Here is a 23855-nt window from a genome sequence, read left to right as displayed (position 1 = left end):
GGAAATGCTGGAACAACCCCTGCGCTCAGGATGAAAACAGTAGCTACCATCCATTGCACACTTAGGTTATTTTGGAAGTTTTCTATGTGCTTTATGCAGCCCCCGTTTGGGAGGGCCACAGCAAAGCCAAGCTTCAGTTAAAATAAGAAGGTTGGAGGAGAGCAGTTTTAGTGAAAAGCATTTGCCTTTTTTGAGTTAGGAGAAAAAGAATGGGTAGTCCGTAGGTCAGTGTTTTCCAGTCTGGCGGAAACTGCATTTATACCTGGGTTCTTGGTGAAATGCAGATTCTGGTTCATAATTCTAATTCTTGAAATTCCAATTCAAAGTTTGCATGGGTCCTGGAATCATTCTGAAATGAGCTCTTCGTGATTATAGAGGTTTGGGGAACACTACCATGGGTTGTAATCACCACGGTTCCAGGAGCGAGATCGGCAGAAGAAGATGCCAGAAGTGAGAGATGGCATGAGACGAGAGAGAGAGAGAGAGAGAGAGAGAGAGAGAGAGGAGAAAGAGAGCGAGCCAGTGGTGTGGTGAACCTAAAAGAGGGGGAAGGAGGGTCCTCCCTCATTCCTGTGCTCAAAGGGAAGAGGCCTCTAGTTTTGGCAGAAGCCCTCAGGGTCCTAGAGACTGGTCCCCAGCCAATCCCAGGACCCAAGGGGGGGTCTCTTTGCTCTGTTCTTTCACAAATGACATCAGAGCCCTCAGCGCTTTGGGTCTCTCTAATCAGTTTGACCTCAAGGCCAGGCATCACAATGGTGTAATTCAATTGTAGAGCTAACATATATCCTTATCTTAATCACCACCTTACCAGCCCCACTCCTCCAAAAGACAACTTACACCTGCTCACAAACATCTAAAATCCCTTGCTGAGGGCCCAAGGGTCTACCAGGCTCTCTCTCAGTTATAGGAGATTTAAAATGCAAAAGTCAAGAAGAGAGGAGGCATTGAAATGTATTCCCAGTGCAGTAGAATCCATTCATCAACCAGTATAAAAGACTGACCTGAGTGTCCCCAACAGGCAGTGTGATGAAAGGGACCGGGTACTCGGGAGAGAACCACCTCCCTTAGAGAAGAACATGGAAGGGCAAAAGGAAGAAGGTTCCAAATCCAAGTTCCAGTTTGCCTTGTTTTACCAAAGAAGGCCGGAGGCTGACCTGTTTACATTCAAAACAGAAAAGCCAAATGGACAGTGGCGGGGGGGGGGGGGGGGGGGGTACGGTCCTGGTGCTGGAGCTCACCCAGGTGCAGCTTTTCAGGCACGTAGCCTGAGAGTGTGGGCGGACTGGAAGTCAGCGGAAAGAGACATGATTTTCAAAAATAATAAGAGCATAATCTATGGACCCTTCTATGGCAGCTGCTGATGGACTCTCGTTCAGAGTTATCAGTGGGTTCCTTCAAAGTCTTGAAAAGGAAGCCATGAAAAAGGATCTGAGGAAAAATATGGAGGGGACTTTGAGAGGCTAAGTACTGATTCTCCTAGACTTTGATTGAAAAATTGTGGTGAGTTTGAAGTCTATGAGCAATGGTCGTTCTCAGAGCCTCCATAATTCAGCTGGTTCACTACAAATTCATTGAACTGCCTCTGGTCTTGCTTCAAACACCTGCCACCACCAAAAATGTTAACGGCAATCAAATACACAATTATAATTTATAACCACCGTATTGACAGGCAGACAGATCCCTCCTCCCAGAGCTTCATGCTGTTGGTTTCCGGTGAACCTGAGCATTTGAAAAACATTATTAGGTGAAATCTACATGTGCATGCTGAATTTGTAGGGGCAATTTTCAGATGTGTCCAAACTCTAGGACGGTGAAGTCTAATGCTATTTTTAAATTTTTTTTTTTATTTTTTTAAGCCAACAGAGTCTGATCTTAACAAGAGTATTAACAAAGAGAAGATAACAACGATGATCTTATATTGTTGTGTTAAAGTACAATTTCACAAACACCTTCCATATTATTCCCCGCCCTACTTCATGTGTCAAATCGTAGTCACTGGCAAAGAAAAAAAAATGGCAGCCTCAGACATGACTTAATTTAGCACATATTAAACTGATCCTTCATATTTGAATCCTTTCACTTTAGAAACAATTTTATATATGGACATTTATCTGCTTGTGGCATATGGTACGCCTAAAATTCGAAATTAAAATTTTGTCACAAGGACATCTGGTGTTAACTTTTGCCTTTCCTCAGTCCTTAACAATGAAAATCAAGTTATCCTTCGTAGCTTTGTTAATTACAGACAGCCTAACTAGAACTTCCTCAAGGGATGGTGTTCAAAGTAAATAATGGCAAAGCTCTGGAAGGTCGGGAGGTACCGACTATGCATGCTTCACTGCATTTATTTAACCACTTACCCCCTCCCGTCTTACACGTTTCTGTTTCTCATCCTCACCACGTCTCTGTGCTCTTCCAGGTCCCATGTCAATGCCAGTGCTTACACTTGAGCTTCACTTGCTTTTCCTTCTAATCCAGTGAATTCCCAATTTTAAAAAAGCCAAGGGGGGGGTGGTGGTATGTGTTAGGAAGGCAGTTAAACACATGGACCTGTTTCTGGAAGCCTCAGAAACGCGTGGATGACTTCTCTGCTCCCGTAGAGGGGAGGCCTGCCCTTAGCGGTGGAGTAGGGGAGCAGCAAGAGCTCCAGCTCAAGTAAGAGACTTGACCAAAGCAGAAGAAAAGTAACTATGTGTTTTCTTCTTCAACTGTTCATCTTCATCCTTCACCTATGGCTTTTCCTTCTTCTTGTTTTAAAACTTTTTATTTTGAAATAATTTTAGACTGAACAGAAAAGTTACCCCCCAAAAAGTGTAATTCCCATAGACCTTTCATTTAACTCCCCATGGGTTACCATGATCCAAAGAACTGATGTAAGAAATTAGCATTGGTACAAAACATCAGACCTGGGGTACCTGGGTCAGCTCAGTCCGTTTAGCGTCTGCCTTCAGCTCGGGTCATGATCTCAGAGTCCTGGGATCGAACCTCGAGTCAGGCTCCCTGCTCAGCAGGGAGTCTGCTCCTCCCTCTCCCTATGTCTGCCCCAGCCCCCCCCCGCCCCTGCCAACCCCGGTCAAATAATTAAATAAAATCTGGAAAAAAAGAAAAAAAAATCCTTCAAACCTATTTGAACATCACCAGTTTTCCCATTAATGCCCTTTTTCTGTTTCAAGATCCAACGAGCATCCCACGTTGCCCTAGTTATGGTGTCCCCTCCTCTGTGCCAGTTCTTAGTTCTTAGCCTTTCCTTATCTTTCATGACCTTGGCCCCTTGAAGGGTATTTGTCAGCTATCTTGTAGAACATCCCTCCACTTGGGTTTGTCTGGTGATTGATCATGAGTAGATATTTGGCCAGAATGCTCCAGAAGGACTGTGCCCTGCTCTGGGAGTCCATGATGACAGTCTGTCCCATGACAGGTGAAGTTAATCTTGATTGTTAAATTAAAGTGGTGCCTGCTGGATTTTCCCCCCTCTTTAATTAATACATACCTTGTGGGAGATGTCTGAGACTGTACAAATATCCTGCTTCTCGTCGTACTTCACCCACTGATTTTTGTATCCTTCTGCGTTTCTTATCACTGCAGTTACTACCGTGGTTTCTTTCAGGTCACTCATCCCTCCCACACCCCCTAATTGGAATTCTTCTCTAGTAAAGAGCTGTCCTTTCTCCCTTGACCATTAATTTTTTAGTCAGTTATTTGTATCATTTTAGATTCATGCATATGTATTTTTTTGGTAAGTTACAATCCAATCCTATCATTGTTGTATTGCTCAAATTATTCCAACTTTGGCTTTGGGGCTTTTTTCAGGATAACCCCTGTTCCCATTTGACTTACATTGTTTTGTTTCTTTGTTTTGGTTTGGTTTTTTGAGAACTTTCTTACTTTTTGGCACTGTGAGGTGCTCCAGGATCATTTCGTATTTTCCTTACCACAGTCAAGGAATCAAACACTTCTCCAAGGTGACCCGGTTTCTTTTATTTCAGAATCATATTCAGAGGCCAAGAACTGGGTTCTAGGAGTGCTCACTGCTGGGTGTCATTGTTTCTAGAACTTCTCAGCAGACAGAACTTGGAAATACATGTGTATGTACTAACCCATGCACACACACACATATACAGAGTTCCGAATCTCAGATTTCAGACTTACTAAAAAAGCATGAGTTCATACTAGTACCCCCAGTTCCCATCCAATATCACAGTGTTCATTGCGGACTTCCTCCTTTCCTTATTTGTAATTTCTTTTTCATTCAGCAAGAAAGCTAGCTTTCATTATTTACAATGTATTTACTTATTTGTCTAACCCTAATACATACCTAATGTCTCCAAATTGCTAACCCATAACCCCGTAGAGACCAGAGTCTAGTATTTGTGTACAATTCTTTTTGACTTTACCCTTTCCAGTGTTACTTAAATTCTTCCCCAAGCCTTTTAATGTGAGGTATTGGTTATTTGTAATATAATCAGGTTTGTTCTTAAAGTTGTCTTCCTATTTGGGGTTCCTCCCACATGTGGATTGATTGTTGTTAACATACATACAATAAAATTTACTTTTTGTTATATACAGTTCCAGGGTCTTTTGATAGTGCAAAGAGCCATAGATCTACAGTCATGATACAGAACAGTTCCATGATCCCAAAATCACCCTGCCCCCGACTCCTGGCAATCCCTGGTCTGTTTTCCATCTCAGTCATTAGCAGTGTTTTGGATCTGGCTCTTCCATTTAGCAAAGTGCATTTAAGATTCATCAATGTTGTGTGAGTACTATTCTATCATGTGGATATTGTACTTTATTCCTATGGCATGATTTGTGATCTTTGCCCATAAACCCAATGTTTACATTTGTAGAATTGTCCACTGGATTGATGCTTTTTGAGACCCTAAACTGTGACTTTTAAAGTATGCTTTTCGTCTTTTTCTTTTTTTAAGCACAGAGTTTATTTCACTTTATCTTATTTACTATGGTTCTTTCCTATGATCATCAATCATTTTTACATTTTGAGGAGGGTTAGAGCCAATATTTAATTATTTTTGGTAAGATTGACAGGGAGAGTATGGATAATTGAAATCTTCACATAATCTACAAGCCTTGTAATAGCTACTTCTTCTTTGTCCGACTACTTAAAGGTGGCAAAATTGACTCATTTTAAGTTTTATATCCTTTCCCTTCCTTTACTTATCCTCTGGTAGAAGCACTAATGAGTCCTCAGGTGACCATAAAAATGGAAAGACACAGAAAAAGGGGAAGCACAGGCTGTGGGTAATCTACAAGGAGATAAAAAGCCTCTGAGTCACTGGGAATTGATTGCACTCTAGTAAAGTAGATCTGATTCGGGATTATGTATCTTTGACGTATTTTAGATTTCCATTTAATGCTTGGCACCTGTTGATCCAGTGGTAGACTTACAATATGTTCTAAAAGTCCAACTTATTTCCTACCCAGAAAATATCAGTTTCCTAGATCTATTATCTCTTTTGTTCTCCATGTGCATTTCACTACAAAGCATGGCATTAATGTGCGGCCCTGGGAGAATCTTAACTGCACTAAAGCAGATATTTGTATATTACATCTATAGAAGCACACATGGATAGTCTTCTGGCACTCTGTTAACTTCTAGAGATTTTCTATATTCATTTAAGTGCATCTCCTGGAAGAGGGGACCCTCATTTGAGTCCGATTTTCAAAACCACAAAGTAAACAAAATTAAGACCATCAACCAGAAAGATCATCTCCACAACTCTTCTGACACTGATTGCCATGGTTACCTTGAAAACCCTCAGATCCTGACTCTTTCAGTCTGAGAGATCTTCATTCAGCCTCAAGAAGCATTCACTAGACTCTAAATGTCTTTCTTTCTCCCCCCAAGATTGATTGATTGATTGATTGATTGATTTGAGAGAAAGAGACAGTACCAGTGAAGGGAGGAGCAGAGAGAGGAGAATCCCCAAGCAGACTCCCCACTGAGCACAGAACCGGATGTGGAGCTCAGTCTCAGGACCCTGAGATCATGATCTGAGTTGAAATCAAGAGTCAGATGCTCAACTGACTGAGCCACCCAAGCACCGATAGATTATAAATTTCTTCAGAGAAAGTATCAAACCTTTTTCTTTCTGTGTCTCTAGGAACTAGCACAGATCCTGATATAAAATAAGTATTTGATAACTATTTCCTGAATGAATTCAATATTTCAGGCTACTGATAGGACCTTTTGTATACGCATATAAGGAATCTGATTTGTTGTGAGATATATAATTTAATTAGTTTGCAGGAATTCATAAAGATTTGTCATCTGTCAATTAGCTAGTAAATCACCAAGTGCTAATAAATATATGTAGTATGTTTTTCTGTTACTTTTTAAATTTATATCATGTGTCTTCATTTCCTGAATCCTTGTGGCCTACATTGATGAGAAATGGTAATATATTTTCCCCTTTCTATTTCCCTCTGCCCAAGGGAGAGAAGGTTTGGCTAAATTTGAAAAGATCACTTCATAGTGTGAAATCATTAAAAAAAAATTTTATTTTAGTTTTATGGACTTCAGATACAATATCTAAAACTATGTCATTATGCAAATTTCTAGTTCTCTTGGTCTATAAATTATTACAGAGGATTCTGAAAAAAAAAACAAACAAACACTGATAATTCATGTGTTTGGTATTCAAAATAATATACTTGGGCTGAGTTGTAGAAGCCAGGTGTGACCTTATCCTTAACAAAGTGGTCACCAACAATCCTTATCAATCGTAATCTTTCTTTTCAGTCAAATAATGGCACCATTTAAAGGCAATCCATCCCAGTTTTGGTATGTCAGTTCTGACTTCTGTTTCAGCATTAGCTGAAGGCTGAGCTCATAGGCATGGTTCAGTGAATTATACTTATTTAAGGTCGCTACACCCATTAAAACGCAGATAAATAGATAGATAGATAGATGATAGATAGATAGGTAGACAGAGATAGGAACTTAGATATATCAGTGTTTGCAAATTGGGATTCCAGAAGCTGAATTTGGGGTAAATTCCCAGGAGTGCATTTGGCTCACAGATACTGTATGTTTAGGCCACAGGCTATTACTTTAAAACAAAAACAAACAAACAAAAAAAAGAGCCGATATTTAAAAATCAAGATATTTACACAGACTAAATTTACTAAATTTTTTTTTCCACATTTTTAAAGCTGGTAGAAATCACCAGTTCATGCTTAAAACTTTCCCCATAAATCTCAAATGATTGCTTGAATTTAGGTTTAACTATACACTTTTTTTATTTTCTAAAAATCACTTTTAAAAAGCTAAGCTTGCAAATCTGCAGTATTACAAAATTTGGAACCATATTCTTTCACCTGTGAAAATGTTACTAGCAACACACACATGTTCAACAAAACTGGCATTGAGCTGTTTTTCTGGAAAAAGTGATGGATTTATGGCACCCTGTCCGCACATTCTTGGCGAGAGCCCTTTTGACCACTGGCACGTATTTGTAAGACCGTCTGCATTGGGGGTAGAGCCTGTGGTTATGGAACAGGTCCAAGTTAACTGGCCCACACAGGGGAGCCAACCCATGACCTTGACCCCATTACCACAGTGTTCTAACCAATTGAGCTAAATAATTGAGTAATTGTTTCTCAGCAATCTGATCAAATCAGCTGGCATATATTAAGAGTCTGTCTGTGGACAGGGTGAGAATGTCAGTGAACAAGGGAGCTTAAGATAATGGGAAAGTTATCAAGTCCTCACATTGGTTGGCATGTTGTATTTGGCCAAGCAGTCACTAAATTGGACTTTGTCATTAGAGCTAATTGCATTTCTGGGCAATTGGAACTCATAGAAACACTAAACTTTTATTGAGTAAGTTCCTTTTTAAGGATTCAGAATTTTGGGTAAATAATTCATAACATATGTACAAACAATTGGGGCGCATAGGAAGATGGAAAGAACTTTGTACTGAACTGAGGAGTTCAGGTCCCTGTTTGGTCTTGAGTACCCATGTGGCCTTAGGCAGGTCTCTTGGCTTTCTAAGTTTTGAATAGGACTGCATAATGTGATCCCAAAGAGTTTTCCAACCCTAAGAAACTTTCTAAAACTGTACAGTTTTTGAACCCATAAGAACACTTTGCATACAAATCCCTTTATAACTAAAAAATGCCGATGGAATATTTTTCGCAGATAATTAAACAATATTTCAAAAGGACTTATTGAGCAAACTTATGTTTTAAATATAGTGCTGATGGCCTTAAACCAATATCTAATATACATATTTCACATAGAAATCCAATATAAATCCAATAAATAAATACATACATAAACCATAGTTTCATATATTGTATAATCAGTTCTTAGTGGCATTTTATATTACAAAGCATTTATGGGTCACCTAGAAAATTTTTCTACCTTATCAAAAAATTATTATTTTCAACACAACATATTAATAAATTGCTTTGTGGTTATTACTTATTAATCTTCTGATTTTAGGTCCATTAATGTGGCTTTTGTTTGTTTATTTATTTATTTTTAGAGGGAGGAGCAGAGGGAGAGAGAGAATCTCAAGCAGACTCCCCACCCAGAGCAGAGCTGACATGGGGCTCGATCTCACAACTCCGAGATCATAACCTGAGCCAAAATCAAGATCAGATGCTTAACTGACTGAGCCACCCAAGTGCCCCGGGCCCTTTTAGAACTACCTCTGTTCTCCCTAACTTGGAAAATTTAGATTAAACATGTTAAGCTCAAGCTTACCAAATTCCTTACCAAACTGTGCATTTTTCTAGTTTTTCTTTCTCACTAATGCATTGAAGTATTATGTTTATAGAACTGAGGTAGTAGTTGGATTTCTTGTTCTTTTATCCAAACTGACTCTTCCATCCCTGGATTAACTGGATTCCTGAGTCTACAGAGCTCAGTAGATGGGTCGTAGAGAGTGTTAGGGTTGGTGTAAAATGAATGACAACAGCTTAGTCACACTTGAAATAATATATCGGCTTGAGTTTCCAAATAACCTTCCCAAATGAAAAACACAAATACTGTGGGTTTCTACAGAATCAAATATGACTGCAATGTTTATAAAAAGGATTAGTTATTGGAAGTCACTTCAATATTAGGCAGCAAAGTTTAGAAATACCAAAACTGGGGAGACCAGAAGCATTAAATCCAAAGTCAAATACAGGTTCAGAGGCTCTGGGTGGACATCCCCAACCCCACCCATCATCCGATTGATGCTGCCAGTACACTGTGACCCATGATGAGACACCTCTGCTATCTGAGTGAGCACAGATTTGGCCAACAGTAGAGTTTCCAGTATCATTCCTTTTATATGATGGGATTCAAAATCGAGCTGATATTAAAAGTAGCTCCAACTATAAGGAAACACCCTCAGGTTAATGTACTTGGTTGAATCATCTACATTTTTTTTAAAGATATACTCACCAAGAACTCCATCTAGAATGTTCTACCCAGAGGCTCACACCTCTGATTCATTTAATTATGTACTTTATATGGTATGCATTTAATTACCTACACACAAATTTCCTAGCATTGGTTTCTTTTATCATTCTGTCAGAACAGTCAGAGCCATTTTGAACTATGGAATAGGACTAGGAATCTTCAGGGAATTATTCATCTGTGGTATTGAAGAAAGGAAAAATTAGCCATTGGTACAGGAAAGGGAGGAATAAGAAAATATACTTATATAGCAGAATAGTAGTTTCACAGTCTAGTGGACAAGCAAATAAGAGCCTGATGCTTTGGACAGACTATAAATCAATTTCTGATTTCTTTGGTCAAATTGTAAATCATCACTGTGCTATGCTACTAGACATCTCCAGGGGAAAGCATACTTTTATGATTGTGTATTACTAGTAATAGGTTTTTATAAATTCCAAGTGATTAGAAAACCTTGTCAAAAACCAAGTTATTGCTGGTGATGTTGTTGTTGTTTAATCCTGGATAGATTTTCTGTAGGGATGTTATATTGTTGGAGAAAGAAATTATATCCATTTTATAAAACCAGGTCAAAATTCTATGGGAAATCTAGTCCTATGAAAAAAATTATTGTCTTTTGCCTGGTCCCCTCTGGATAAAGGAATGTCGTTGACTGCTGGATGGCCCTTGAGTGACTGTCACTTTGGCCGAGTTCCTTCAGTATAAAGTGCTCTGGGACGCGGAGGGAACCTAGGATGTTCACCATGCAGTTCAATGGATAAGCAGCAACTCTATCAAAAACAATAAATTATGCCTCATTTTGTAGTTGGCACCCTGTCTTATGTATGAGTCCTAAGATTTTAAATTCAAGAAGAGCTAAGGAAAGGGAGCTTTTGACATCTAAAGAATGAATGGAGACCCTTCCAGACAGCACAGGTTTGAAAAACTTCACGACTTGTGACTTTTGGGCCCTAGAAGAGTCAAAGTATTATGCAGACTTTCGCTTGAGACATTCAGTATAGATACTTTTTTTTTTTTTTCCCTCTCAGCCTGATCATAGTTGAGAATCCATTCAGTTCTGTGGCCTCCTCTTCAGGGGCTTATTGAATAAGAAGGGATATTAGTTAACTTTAAATCTAACATAAAAATATTGAAATCTGATCCCTTGCCTTACAAACTAAGTTAAGGCTCAGATTTTTTAAATTGCCTCTTTTTCCAAAGGAAGTCTTTTATGAAAGAGCACAGATAGAGTTATCATTTGGAATTCTGTTAAGGACAGAACAAACTAATGACAAAGATGAGTAGTGTCAAAAATCTGGAAGACAAGGCAACTAGCTCATGCCTATCTTTATTTGAAGCCTAAGATCAAAGAGGCCATAATTTTGAAACTCTGAAATTAAAGGGCTAAGTATGAGATAGGCATGATGTTTTTTATAGATGACATCTTGCAGATTAATCATCTTTAATGACAGCTTTGCATTTGGAATTTCATTCTAGAATTCAGACTGGTGTTTTTGAACAAGGTATTTGTACAACATGACAGAACTGGCCATCAGGAGATAAAATCCTAAGGTGACTCAGTGGCCCCTTGGTGCTGGGATAGCCAAGTGTTCATTACCTTCACTAGGTGAATAAGTGACTGTCTGTCCACTGTTTGGTCTTGCTGTGGCTGTAGACATCCAGAGCTGTGGCTAGCTTATTGCTACCACACCTATGTTAAGCTAGTTTGGTGACTTCTGTGCCCATAGGGACAGTAGATTCTACTTTGGGAGCTTTATGGGAGGATAGCATGTTTGTTATAAGGGACCAAAATGGGTCCTTGGAAGATAGAAACCATGAAGAAAAGAGACAAATGGTATATCCCTGAAATCTCCACCTCATCTTTAATTGTGTTCAGCAATACTTGTTGGATTTTTACCATGTATCCATCACTAAGAATGAGAGTGGAGACCACTTGGACCAATTTATTTGGAACCTCAGCATCTACTAGATTTACAAAGTAAGTGCTCTGTAAGCATTTGCTGAATGAATACATATATGCGTACATAAGGGAAACAAGTAAAGAGTCTGTCTTGGGCCTTGAGGAGTTCACATGTAAGCAAGAGTTAAAATAGTGCCCTACCCCAAATCCAGGCGCTAACATCCGCACAAGCCCTCCTCATCTCCGAACTCCTCCGTGAATCCACTCCCCTCTGCATCTTGGCTGAAGACGGATATGCTTATCCAAGTTCGTTTTGTTCAGTACAAATGTCACACACATCAACAAAACATCAAATATGAGTTCTAGTGAATTGAGACATCCCAGAAATTAACCCCCAGCAATTCTCCCTTATTCAAAATTGCTTTTTCTTCCTCAGAAAAAGAAGGAATAAAAGCCCAAAGTTAAGAGAGCTTCTACCTTTTAAGAACTAGTTTCAAACTTAGTATCATTTATTAAGAATCAATATAATAATTCTTTTCTATTGTTTAAGGCTCTCTTACCAGCTCTATTATGCATTAATTATTTTGCTTCTTTTGTATTTGCACAATAAATGCTTGACAAAAAAAGCCACATAATTTGAGATTTTTATGGCACAATGGAAAAGTTTCCCACCCCCAGGAGAAAAAATTCTGTGATGTTCTCATTGTCTTTTCAGGGAACATTTTATATATTAAAAAGCAGAAGAACATGAAATGAAAAAAAGAATAAAGCCCTAGTTGTACTTTCTGTGACATGCAGAAGGTTTAGAATATATAGAACATAAAAGAATATTACATGAGCTACAGAGGGATAGAGCTGTGTGTTCTTAATTTTAAATTTCAGATAAATATGATTTCAGCTTTGATCCTACATGGACTAATTCTTTTGTCACTCAACTAATTAATTCAGTATGCTAGAGAAAAGATGCTAATTTGGGCATCAAAGAAGTGATAATTTTTTTTATTTGTTTAATCAGAGTTATAAAGATAACTTTTACTCCCATTAGACTGGGTCTGGAGCTCAATCATTTTATTCTTGTTTAGTGAAAATGGAATTCCAGTGAAAATATGCCCTGTTTCTCTTAACTTCTGAAGATGGAACAGTAATATCCAGATTCCCTTTAAAATGGTCCTTTGCGAAGTCACTGTACCAAAAAGAAGAAAAAAAAAGATCAGCCATTTCTTAACATTGTCCTTTTGTTCTTTTCACATAATGAGTTAGGCACCATCATCTGTTCTCTTGATAATGGACTTTATAGAACATATACATAAGCTAATTTGTGCTATTAGAATAGAAGTTGTACTTGACATTCTATTTAGAGACTAGAGACGAGGTCTCCAGTTTCCATAGAACTTTTAATTAACCCCCCCTGGATTTAATTTCACTGACATGAGTCAGTTTTTCCCTTCCCAGGCAGTTTGCTAAAATGACCCCACTTGCCAGTGAATGAATCTCAGAGCTGTTTCCTATGAAGGGACATTTCCTTCTGCAGGATGGATCTGTGGTCATTGACGAGTGAGCCCTGGCAGATTGAGCACGGGAAGGCCATGGGTGTGGGGGAACCTCCCACAGTTGGTAGAGAAAAAGTTTACACATGGGGTGTGATTTGGTCTCAGAACACTCCCTTCCCAGGGCCCAGGGACAAAGGAGGTCGAGAAAAGGGGAAAAGGGGGGAGCTGTGAGCACACAGATGAAAAATCTAGATTCCAGCCATGTGCTGTCTGAGTCAGCATGAGATTTTTAAGGACAGGCCATCAGCTGTCTGTGGCTCAAGCCACCTTCAGAGATGCTGAGAGATCCACTCAAAAGTAATAACGATCAAAAGGAAGAAGCCCCATACTCAGTCGCTTTGAAATAAATAAACATTTAATAAAAAAGAAAAACCTTTCTAACTATTAAGAAAACATAAAAACGCAAAAAGATCTATTTCTTTAATGCTCCTGTTAAATATATTTCCCAGAAATCATAAGCATTTAGTCTGAATCACTAAGGCTCCTGCCTACAATGTCTTAAAGCCAGTGAGAATGTATGAAAGCAATTAATCAAAGTTCACTGTGCTACTGAAGAGTATTTCTTCTTCTAGAAAGCAGAAGGATAGAATAACTTAAAACCCAGTGTGGTCGTGACAGTTAATAAGCTTTTTATAGTCCCTGTGTGGATCTGAAAATCATACCTTATTAGTATCTTTATCTTTCTTGCTCACTCCTTCACGCTTATTTTCGTTTAATTTTAATTTCTGGCCTCTTTTTCATATTTTTCCCCCTCTTTCTCCTAACAGAGTGCTGTTTTAATAATCTCTGAGTGGAGTTTTCATTTGCTACAGAAGTGCTCAGCAAACATATATGTCCAGGGGCTCCCAAATCCCTTAACTGATTCTTGCAAGTCAGTCTTCCAGATGCCCTTTTTACTTTGTTTGTTTGTTTGAAGATGGGTTATTGGTGATGTAACATTTTGCTTCACTTTGCTTTCTGGACCTGCTAGAATTACTTATAATATATTCAGTACTTCCAAATCTATTGTGTTTCCTAGCTCCTTAGTCTGGGAAAGCAAATTAGCTCAAGGATTCCCAGCAGCTGAATTCAGAGCCAAAGAGCTGCTTAAGACTCTACCCAGCAGATGTTTTATCCACTTAGGCAGAAATCTTAGAATGTTATAGGACCTCCCTGCTTTTCAATCCTAAAAACAAATATCAACACATTTGAGATCTGAAGGTTCCCTGCTTTGGAATGAAGAGTCTCCATAACCACTAGTTTGGGAATCTCATCCTGGGAATGAACAACAACCCAGAGGCAAGTAGCTGTTAAAGGGTAGGTAGGAATATTGGTCTTAATGGAAGTAGTAAAGATATCAGTGGGATTAAACATGTTTGTTGCTTTCATATAGCTTGTCTTCATCTTGGAAATATATAAACATACCCAAAATAAGTGTCCAAACAATATATCAGAAATTAACATTTTAATTAGAAATCATTTACAGAACCTCAACTGCTTGACCCACTTAGTTAACTAGAAAGATTTTTAATACTGAGTTTTTTTTCAGTTACTAAACCATCAACTCACACAGCCTCCCCTTGTAAACATATCCTATAAAGCAAAACCCTATTTCCCTTTGCATGCCATGGAGTGGCTTAAATTACAACCCTTCTGTTATGGAAAGCATACTGAGTTTGTAGCACTCCATCTCCCTCCTGAAAAATCACAGGCAGTAGCCTGGTAATCATGTATACTGTGGAAGGCTAAAAATAAAGTAAAATATTTTTTCTCAACATTAACAAAAAATACAAATCTGTTCATTATTCTATCAATAATATTAGCATAAAAATAGGCAATGCCCTAAGGTACCAAAAAATGGGGGAGACTCTCTAATTGGTCATTTTCATTGAATTTTTATCAGATCCATTAACTCTCAAGTACAATGGGAGCCATCTCAGATAAACAAGTAAAAGACCTTTGTGACATACATTTTAGAGAGAAGCAATAGCCAAAGTGCACAAAACCATATGAGATTCAATACATGGAAGTAGATTTCATCAGCATATGCATATGCTAATTCAGAACCCAACTTAGAATGCATCAGACAACAGAATCCTTTTATGGGTGAATTTCAAAATAAACTATGGAAAATATAGTCAAAGGCCTGTGAACTTCTCTGCCCCCATATTTTGCTTGAGCTATTTCAAAGTGTTTAATTTACAAAATGATAAGACAATATCATAGCTTATAAGTCAGTAAGCTACAGGGAGAATGAACCATTATCAAAGTCTAGAACATATTTTGACTGGAAATTGGTGCATTTTCTTTTTGTCGTTGTTTTTTGAAGTTGGTGCATGTTCATATCTGACATCATTCTGTAGATATTCAAGTGTAAAATTATTAATAACAGAATCTTGTAGCCTTTCCAAATGCATCATTTTTTATATTTATTTTTTAAAGATTTTATTTATCCACCTGACAGAGAGAGAGAGATCACAAGTAGACAGAGAAAGAGGGGGAAGCAGGCTCCCCACTGAGCAGAGAGCCCAATGCAGGGCTCGATCCCAGGACCTTGGGATCATGACCTGAGGCTTAACCCACTGAGCCACCCAGGCGCCCCTCCAAATACATCCTTGACAACCAAAGATACTTCCAGATTGCAAAAGGAAGAAATACACTCTTTCACATTTGCAGCTCTCCTTGGATTCATAGCTCATCACTAATTTGAAACCAAAGTGTTAGAACTTTTGCCTTGCTGGACTTTTCAGTCCTCATAAACCACTCAAGATTGCTTTTATACAGCGTGTGCACTAAATGGAAGATGAGCAAATGCTAACAGCTGCATTAACAGCCCAGGGAGATCTAGGAGGAAAACCGTAGACAGGCAGTACTTAGCAGAATGAAGGAGTGAATTAAATGACAGACTAGACATGAACAGAGGCAGGATGGAGCGATACATGTTGTTGGAGTTGGATCGTTTGTCGAGGGACGTGAGAATCTGGGAAAGATCTAAAAGTCATCATTACCTAGAAAACCCAAGGAAAGCAATAGAAACAGAAGAAAAACAAATAGAATTTGCTAAGAAATTCGGGGATAATTACTAAGAATTATACCAAAATCTTTATCATTTGGAAAACACTAAGATGCTGGGAGCGTGTTTAGGTAATTATATTGAGGAGTTAGGTATTTACTTAACAATTGTTGGTGTAAACAGTTACATTCCATGTGAATAATCCATGTGAAGTGTCATGACAGCTCAGGAAATGAATGAATTATTGAATGAATGAATGAATGAATGAACCATTATTAAATTCTACTTCCCCAGATGGCCTTTAAGGACCTCCCGACCTAGTAAAAATTGCAACCAAAGAGGTCTGGTTTTGGTGTTTTTTTCTGTATAACCCTTTCTGAGGTTCTTTCCAATCTTGTGTAGTGTATTCCCTTCAATTTCTCAATTTGTACCAAGAAGTCCCATTTTAGGGATAGAAACCATTTCTCTTACACATGTTGCATCATGTTGCCTAATAAACGAGTTACATGGGAACTCCTCCACTGTCCATTCATCAGCTCTCTAAGTGAACTCGTTTCCACTTCGAGCTGCTGCTTTTCTTGAGTCTCTTCCTATCTAAGGTCAGTCTCTCTGGAGGTTCTGTATATCCCTGCCCTCTTCTCTTATCAAGAACTTTGTTCTCCTATATGAGTGTTCAAAACATTATTCACAATAGCCAAAAGGTGAGAACAGCCCAAAAAATCCACCAACAGAGGGATGGATAAACAAATATGGTATGTATGTAGAAGGGAATGTTATTCAGCCTTAAGAAAAAGAAATTCTAACATGTGCTATAGCATAGATGAAGCTTGAAGACATGATGCTAAGTGAAATAAGCCAGAGTAGATCCCTGGTAAATATTTTTTAAACAAATGTATGTATGGAAGAAGAAAGAAGGACAGAAAGAAAGCTGGTTTTCCATAAAGCTGTTTCATGTACCTCTCTATAGAAATGAACAGGGACAGGTGTTTTAAGCAAACTTATAATTCATGAAAATCTAAATTTACATAAAGGGTATGTTGAAAGGTGATTTTTCCACTTTACAAAAAGATCCATCATAAGAGTCTTTAAACAGGCTTCCCAGGTACATGGAAAGTAAGATTTTGTTGATTCAAACCATATGTTTGCTCTGAATTCTTTAGGAAAATATCTTTTATATAAAGCAAGGTTGACCTATGAGCAATTTCCTCAAGGCACCTAGCCCAGAATGGCCAACTCTCAAATTTCCTAGGTAATAGATAATAGGAGGCTTGGAATGCAGGGGATATTTGAGACCCTAGAATGCAAAGCAGTAATTTCAGCCATTTAGAGTTCTTGTGACTTTTCTCACAAAAATAACTAATGGAGAGATGAATCAATGTATTTGAACCTTTCCCAAGTCCTCTTTCTCTATGTCCGTGAGAGTAAGAAAGGCTGGGAAGTGACCCCCAAACAGACTGACGTGGGAAGGGGAACCAGGCGTACACAGTTCACCTAATTGATGCTTTTCTCCCAACTCCCCCCACCCTCCCACCACTGCTGCTACTACCACTGATAATTAAGTTGTCTGATTGCAAAATTGGGAAAAAGAATTCTGTGTGTTAATAAATAAAGGCAATTAACTTCTCTGGGTCTCAATTTCCTCATCTTAACAATGTGGGAGTCCTTTTGAAGATTATTGTTTTATAATTCTGTTCTTGAACCTACCCAAACTTTACAAAATAAGGTAAGTTATGACTGTTCTCTCTGTCTAATGAAATAAATTTCACAGCTATTTCTGCCTTCCTTCTTGGAAACTTTAATAAATGATCATGACGTTTAAATCAAAACATTTATATTGTTTGTGAAATTGGTTGATTTGACTATTATTGATGGTTCTTGCTAGGAAGAAAATGCTTTGCAGAATTTACTTACAACTAACCTTTATCAGACATATTCCTCTGTGATGAAAACACAATAAGCTGTTTTTGAACTGCAGCACAATTGAAGTATTTTAGCAGCAGAAAGAAAAAAACAGTTCATTGGTTGTGGTAATAAAGATGAGGGTAGACTCAGGTATAGGTTAGTTTTGCCCTTCAAAAACAAGACCTTTCATCTTAGAAAATCCAAACCTTCAAATTTAGAAGAAATAATTGGGGACATAGAAGAAAAACATGCTTAATATCTATGGAATTTTTGGCAACACTTTTGCCCTCATCAACTTTCTGAAGCATTATTCTATCCTCACTTCCCAGAATTTTGATTTTTTTGGCCCAATTTTACTCTATCTGACTGTATATGACATTTTGAGGGAAAAAGTATTTCTTTAAGTGGTGTACAAAGATATTAATGTCTCACATAAAGAATTTTAGACTCGTCTACATGTGCCTGAAAAGCCAAAGAATGTACACAGGAAAACACACATTATTTATATGTCTCCTGCTTTGTAGGTTAAAGAGAGATCTTGACTGTGTCAGCAAATCTGAATTATATTTTGAAGTTAGTGATCTTTTATTTTGTCAGTATTTTTTCTTTTTCCTAGTCTATAAATAACACTAGGTCATTTCTTCAGTGGGAAAGAAGAATAGATTAGGAAAGAGAAGGGAGACTGGGGGTGGGGGAGGCTGAGGATGATGAAGTGCAAATTCATAGCTGATTCACCAAAATCCCCAAATTCAACTGGATACAGCCAAAGAACTGACGTAGAAGCAAAGGCAGATGGCCAGATGGCAATGGGAAGGAAAAAGAAAGTTCATGAGCAAAGATTTGCTCATTGAAATTGTAAACTGAAAAGTCTACAGCAGAATCAAAACTGGGAGGGGCTTCTGAGGAAAGCAGGAGGGGCTTCTGATAACAACAGAAATATGGGTATTAACAATGAGGTCTCCCATGTGGGATACCTAGGGCTGCCACATGACCAACAACCTCTGCTTTGGACTGAAGCACAATCCTAAAAGGACAAGTATTAATTCATCTTTATGAAATCTGAAGGAGACGGGAGTTTCAAGTTTATGAGCGAGGGCTTCATGTGAGGAGATTCCGACTCACTGTGTATGTTGAGAGGTTGGGGATGGGGATGGGGGTTAGGGATGAGCATGTCTCATCCTGCTCAGATGAGCAGCCTGAGCATGTCTAGGGTTCTCGGGCTGGGCAGATGGATGAATACATAGATAGATAGATACATGGATAGTTGCAGAGGTAAAATGACCAAGCTAAAGATAGACACACATAAGCAAACACAGAAGTAAAATTTGCAGCTATTTAATAAGAAACAAAGGATAAATGGGGTTTCCATAGTTTGACAAGAATCTTTAACTTAAGAATGTGCATAAATGAGTAACTTTTCCCTGGTTATTAACAGAGCATCAAGTTACTTTCCTTTTTCATGTGTGTTGATGCCAAGACCGTAGGGGATTGCTTCTGAAGAAAATATCTGTGAGAGAAAATGCCTGTTATTTGAGAATGTGTCCTAGTAATAACCACAGCTTTATTATTATTATTATTATTATTATTATTATTTCAAATATGCAGTTTTATTTTCCTAACAGTACTAAGGAAACACAATGCTCTTTTGAAGTATCATAATTGCAGGGAGCCCTAGTGCATTCTTGGTCTGAATGCAAACGGGTGCAGCCAATATGGAAAGCAGCATGGAGGCTCTTCACAAAATTTAAAAATGGAACTACATTCAGATGGCCAACAGACACATAAAAAGATGCTCAGCATCACTGATAGTCAGGGAAATACAAGTCAAAACCATAATGTAGTATCATCTCATGCCTGTTGAATGGCTAAAATCAACAACACAAGAAACAACAGGTATTGGTGAGGACATGGAGAGGAAGGAACCATGTGCACCATGGAGAATGCAAACTGGTGTAGCCACTGTGGAAAACAGTACACAGATTCCCCAAAAAGTTAAAAATAGAACTACCCTAAGATCCAACAATTGCACTACTGGATATTTACCCAAAAAACACAAAAATACTAATTCAAAGGGACACGTGCACCCTGATGTTTATAGCAGCATTATCTATAATGGCCAAATTATGGAGAAAGCCCAAGTGTCTATCGACTGATGAATGGATAAAAAAGATGTCTCTCTCACACACACACCACACACACACACACACACACACACACACACACACACACACAATATGGAATAGTCCTCAGCCATAAAAAAAGAATGAAATCTTGCCATTTGCAACGATACAGATAGAGCTCGAGAGTATCATGCTAAGGAAGTAAGTCAGAGAAAGACAAGTACTATGTGATTGCACTCATGTGTGGAATTTAAGAAACAAAGCAAACACAGAGAAAAGAAAAAGGGGAAGGCATCCTAAGAAACAGACCCTTAACTATAGAGAACAAACTGAGGATTACCAGAGGGGAGGTAGGTGGGGGGATGGGTGAAATAGGTGGCGGGGGTTAAGGAGCGCACTTGCTGTGATGAGCCCTGGGTGATGTGTGGAAGTGCTGAATCACTAAATTCCACCCCTGAAAGTAATCTTACACTGTATGTTAACTAACTGGAATTTAATAAAAACTTTAAAAGAAAATGGAACTACCCTATGATCCAGCAATTCTACTTCTGGGTATACATCCCAAAGAAATTGAGCTCAGGATCCCACCCAGGGATCTCTGCTCCCATGCTCATTGCAGCAGTACTTACAATAGCCAAGATACGGAAACATTTTTTTTCTTCTTTTTTCTTCACAAATCTTTCCTCTTTAATTCTTTTTTTTTTTTTTTTAATTTTCAGCGTAACAGTATTCACTGTTTTTGCACCACACCCAGTGCTCCATGCAATCTGTGCCCTCCTTACTACCCACCACCTGGTTACCCCAACTCCCACCCCCCCCCGCCCCTTCAGACCCCTCAGATTGTTTTTCAGAGTCCATAGTCTCTCATGGTTCACCTCCCCTTCCAATTTACCCCACCCCCCTTCTCTCTAACACCCCTTGTCCTCCATGCTATTTGTTATGCTCCACAAATAAGTGAAACCATATGATGATTGACTCTCTCTGCTTGACTTATTTGATATGGGAACATTTTAATTGTCCATCAATAGATGAATTGATTAAGAAGATGCAGTGTGTGTGTGTATATATATATATATATATATATATGCACAGACATATACACATATATATGTATATATGCACAGACACATACCCATATATACATATACACTGTGGAATCTGAAAAAGACAAACTCAGAGAAACAGTAGAGTGGTGATTACCAAGGTTTGGGGAGAGGGGAAATTGAGGAGATTTGGGTCAAAGGGTAAAAACTTCCAGTTATGAGATTAACAAGTTTGGGATCTAATGTACAGCATGGTGATCATAGCTAAGAAAAATGTATCCTTTATTTGAATGTTACTGAGAATAGATCTGAAATGCTCTCACCACAAAAAAGAAATAGTGACTATGTGATGGGATGGAAGTCATAGCTATTATGGTGGGAATCATTTTACAACTTAGAAATGTATCAAAGCGGGGGTGCCTGGGTGGCTCAGTGGGTTAAGCCGCTGCCTTCGGCTCAGGTCATGATCTCAGGGTCCTGGGATCGAGTCCCGCATCGGGCTCTCTGCTCAGCAGGGAGCCTGCTTCCCTCTCTCTCTCTCTCTGGCTGCCTCTTTGTCTACTTGTGATTTCTCTCTGTCAAATTAATAAATAAAATCTTTAAAAAAAAAAAAGAAATGTATCAAAGCCATAGTTGTACACATTACACTTATACAAGGTTACTTGCCCATCATATCTCAATAAAGCTGGAGGAAAAAAATATTGTATCATAATGGCCACTGTGCCCAATTAGCTACAAATATGCCAAGCACCCAGGAGTGCTGAGAGCACAGGAACCCAAAGCTGATTTAGGAGGACGGGGCTACCTGCGGGAGTGAGTGTGGTGTGAAGGACACAGGGCACTATAGGAGACAACCCAATTTCTAATCTCATTCCTTCCCTGAACTTGTTGGGTGATCAAGGCCCAAAGTCTCATGTGCAGAATGGTGTGGCAAGCTAGATGTTTGGCGAGGTCTCTTGAATCACCATCATTATCAAGTCCTGTGAGTTCAACTTCAAATGTCAATGCCACTTGCAGCTCCAGAGGGCTGTTTAGGAGTTCCGTCAGTTTTTAGTTAGGTATGAATGATGACCTTTCAGTTCTTTCATTTCTAGTGAGCCAGTGGTTTGAGATTTTTACTCTTCAACCACATGACTTTGTGCACGCTGCACAATCTATACCGCAGTGGAAAGATGGAAGGAAAGAAGGAAGCGAGGAAGAGGAGGGGAATTTAGTGACAATTATTTTTGCCCTTTCAGTCTCTTATTTTACTCCCATTTTATGCAAAATGATCTTGTACCCCTTAGAATAAAGACCTTCGGGTTGATGAGTTCAATTCAGAAATATTTTCAATTTACCCCCGAAAGAACATGGCAATTGTTAACAGCCGTCTCCTCCTTCACGTGTTTCTAGATTCGGAAAGAAGAAAGATGACAGGGGTGGCAAGACTGAGCAGAAGGGCTCTCTGAAGCATGGAGGCCTGACGGGAGAAGAGCGGGAAAAAATGAAAGAACGTGAAAGGTGAGCAGAAATGCTGAGCTCCTTGTTTTGTTTGGGTCCATGACCTGTGCTTAATTGGGTTGTTGCATCCATCAACTGGACAAATTTTATTTTAAGAAGCATAGAGTTTGATACAGAAGGAAAGGTACCTGATGTAAAAAGGAACCTGCCTTTCTAGGGAATTTTTATTATATTTGGAAAAGAAATTAGCTTTAGATTTTTATTATATCAGCACTTATAATTCCAAAATATACTACTCCAGTTTTGACTCTATCAGTGTATATTTTCCCTATGGTTTAAACGATGAGGTTTTTTTGTTTTTTTTTTTTAAACAAAAAGGTCATTTTGATATTGATGTTTAGAACTATCAAATTTCCCATAGTCTGTTCCTAATTTCTGTCAAGCTGTTGTATGCCTTCTTAATTTTATTCTGCTAAATCCATTGTGGGGGGGTGTAATTTGAGAAGTACATGTCCTTCATTTTTAAAAAAGCCAATGTCTTTTATTAGCCTATCAGCAAGTTGCAAAGTGTGTCGCCCATCTGTTAAAGGGCTGGTTTCGTTTACTGAAATAATGACAGTTTTCAAGGGCTGAATTCTTCTGTTTGAGGAGCTCCGTGTTCCATTTGGACAAGAGGCCCTTCACTTATCTTTGAGGTTAACTCTGGCACTTACTCCAGGTCGACGTGTAAATGTCTGGTTTTGAAACATGTAATTGAATATTCATTTTTCTCCTGAAAGTTCTTCACCTTCACAACGAAATGGAACTTGGAGAAAGACTGAGATTGTGACAAAACTAGCATATAATTTTAAGTACTTGATTCTGACTTCACCATGCATGAAGTCACATTTGTCCAACTTGTCACTTGCTCATTAGTGACAATAGTCCTTGTAGTTTTTGGACTCCATTCTTGCACTCATTTTAATACTCTAGTAATGTGTACTAAGAAAATCAAACTCATTCACTCTGTTTTCTAGAAAAGAACAGGCTGAGTATCTACTGTTAAACTTTGATTCTCGTCTTGCAGTCTTTTCTGATCCAGAAGGCTAACTTTATCCATAGCAAGGCAAGAAACCCTATTTAGTTCTTTCTCCCTTTAAAGAGGTTGATAAGAATTCAGTTCCAGGGTCAGAGGAGCAGTTAAAAGGAAATCAAGGGATTGATATTGTTGACTATTCATCTGACAGAGCTGCCTCCGAAACAGGGAAGATGATTCTCCACCATAGCCCATGATTCAGTGATCCTGTAATGTAAAATATAATTCAGGCAAAGATTTTAATGCATATATTGGCAAACACATCAATGTGCTGAGTCCACATTATAGATCCTGCTCCCCTGACCTCACTTACAGAGGTACCACATCCTTGCCTCGTCTTCAGGAACCTGGGATGTTTGCTAGAAGGCAGACTTCACTTTTTTTTGTAGCTCACTACTTG

The 23855-nt window shown here is 38.6% G+C and overlaps 1 protein-coding gene across 3 annotated transcripts in view; it reads left to right on the top strand.

Annotated features, from left to right (window-relative positions):
- PARD3B (par-3 family cell polarity regulator beta) overlaps nt 1–23855 on the top strand; it is a 1047303-nt gene that overhangs the window by 816543 nt on the left and 206905 nt on the right. For all 3 annotated transcript variants that reach the window (XM_059168302.1, XM_059168301.1, XM_059168303.1), the window contains one exon: nt 22333–22440. In XM_059168302.1, the coding sequence (XP_059024285.1) occupies nt 22333–22440 (108 nt within the window). The remainder of the gene's footprint in view (nt 1–22332; nt 22441–23855) is intronic.

The sequence above is a fragment of the Mustela lutreola genome, chromosome 3 (genome assembly GCF_030435805.1).
Source record: "Mustela lutreola isolate mMusLut2 chromosome 3, mMusLut2.pri, whole genome shotgun sequence".
NCBI classification, from domain to species: Eukaryota; Metazoa; Chordata; class Mammalia; order Carnivora; family Mustelidae; genus Mustela; species Mustela lutreola.
This window is presented reverse-complemented; position numbering and strand designations above follow the sequence as displayed.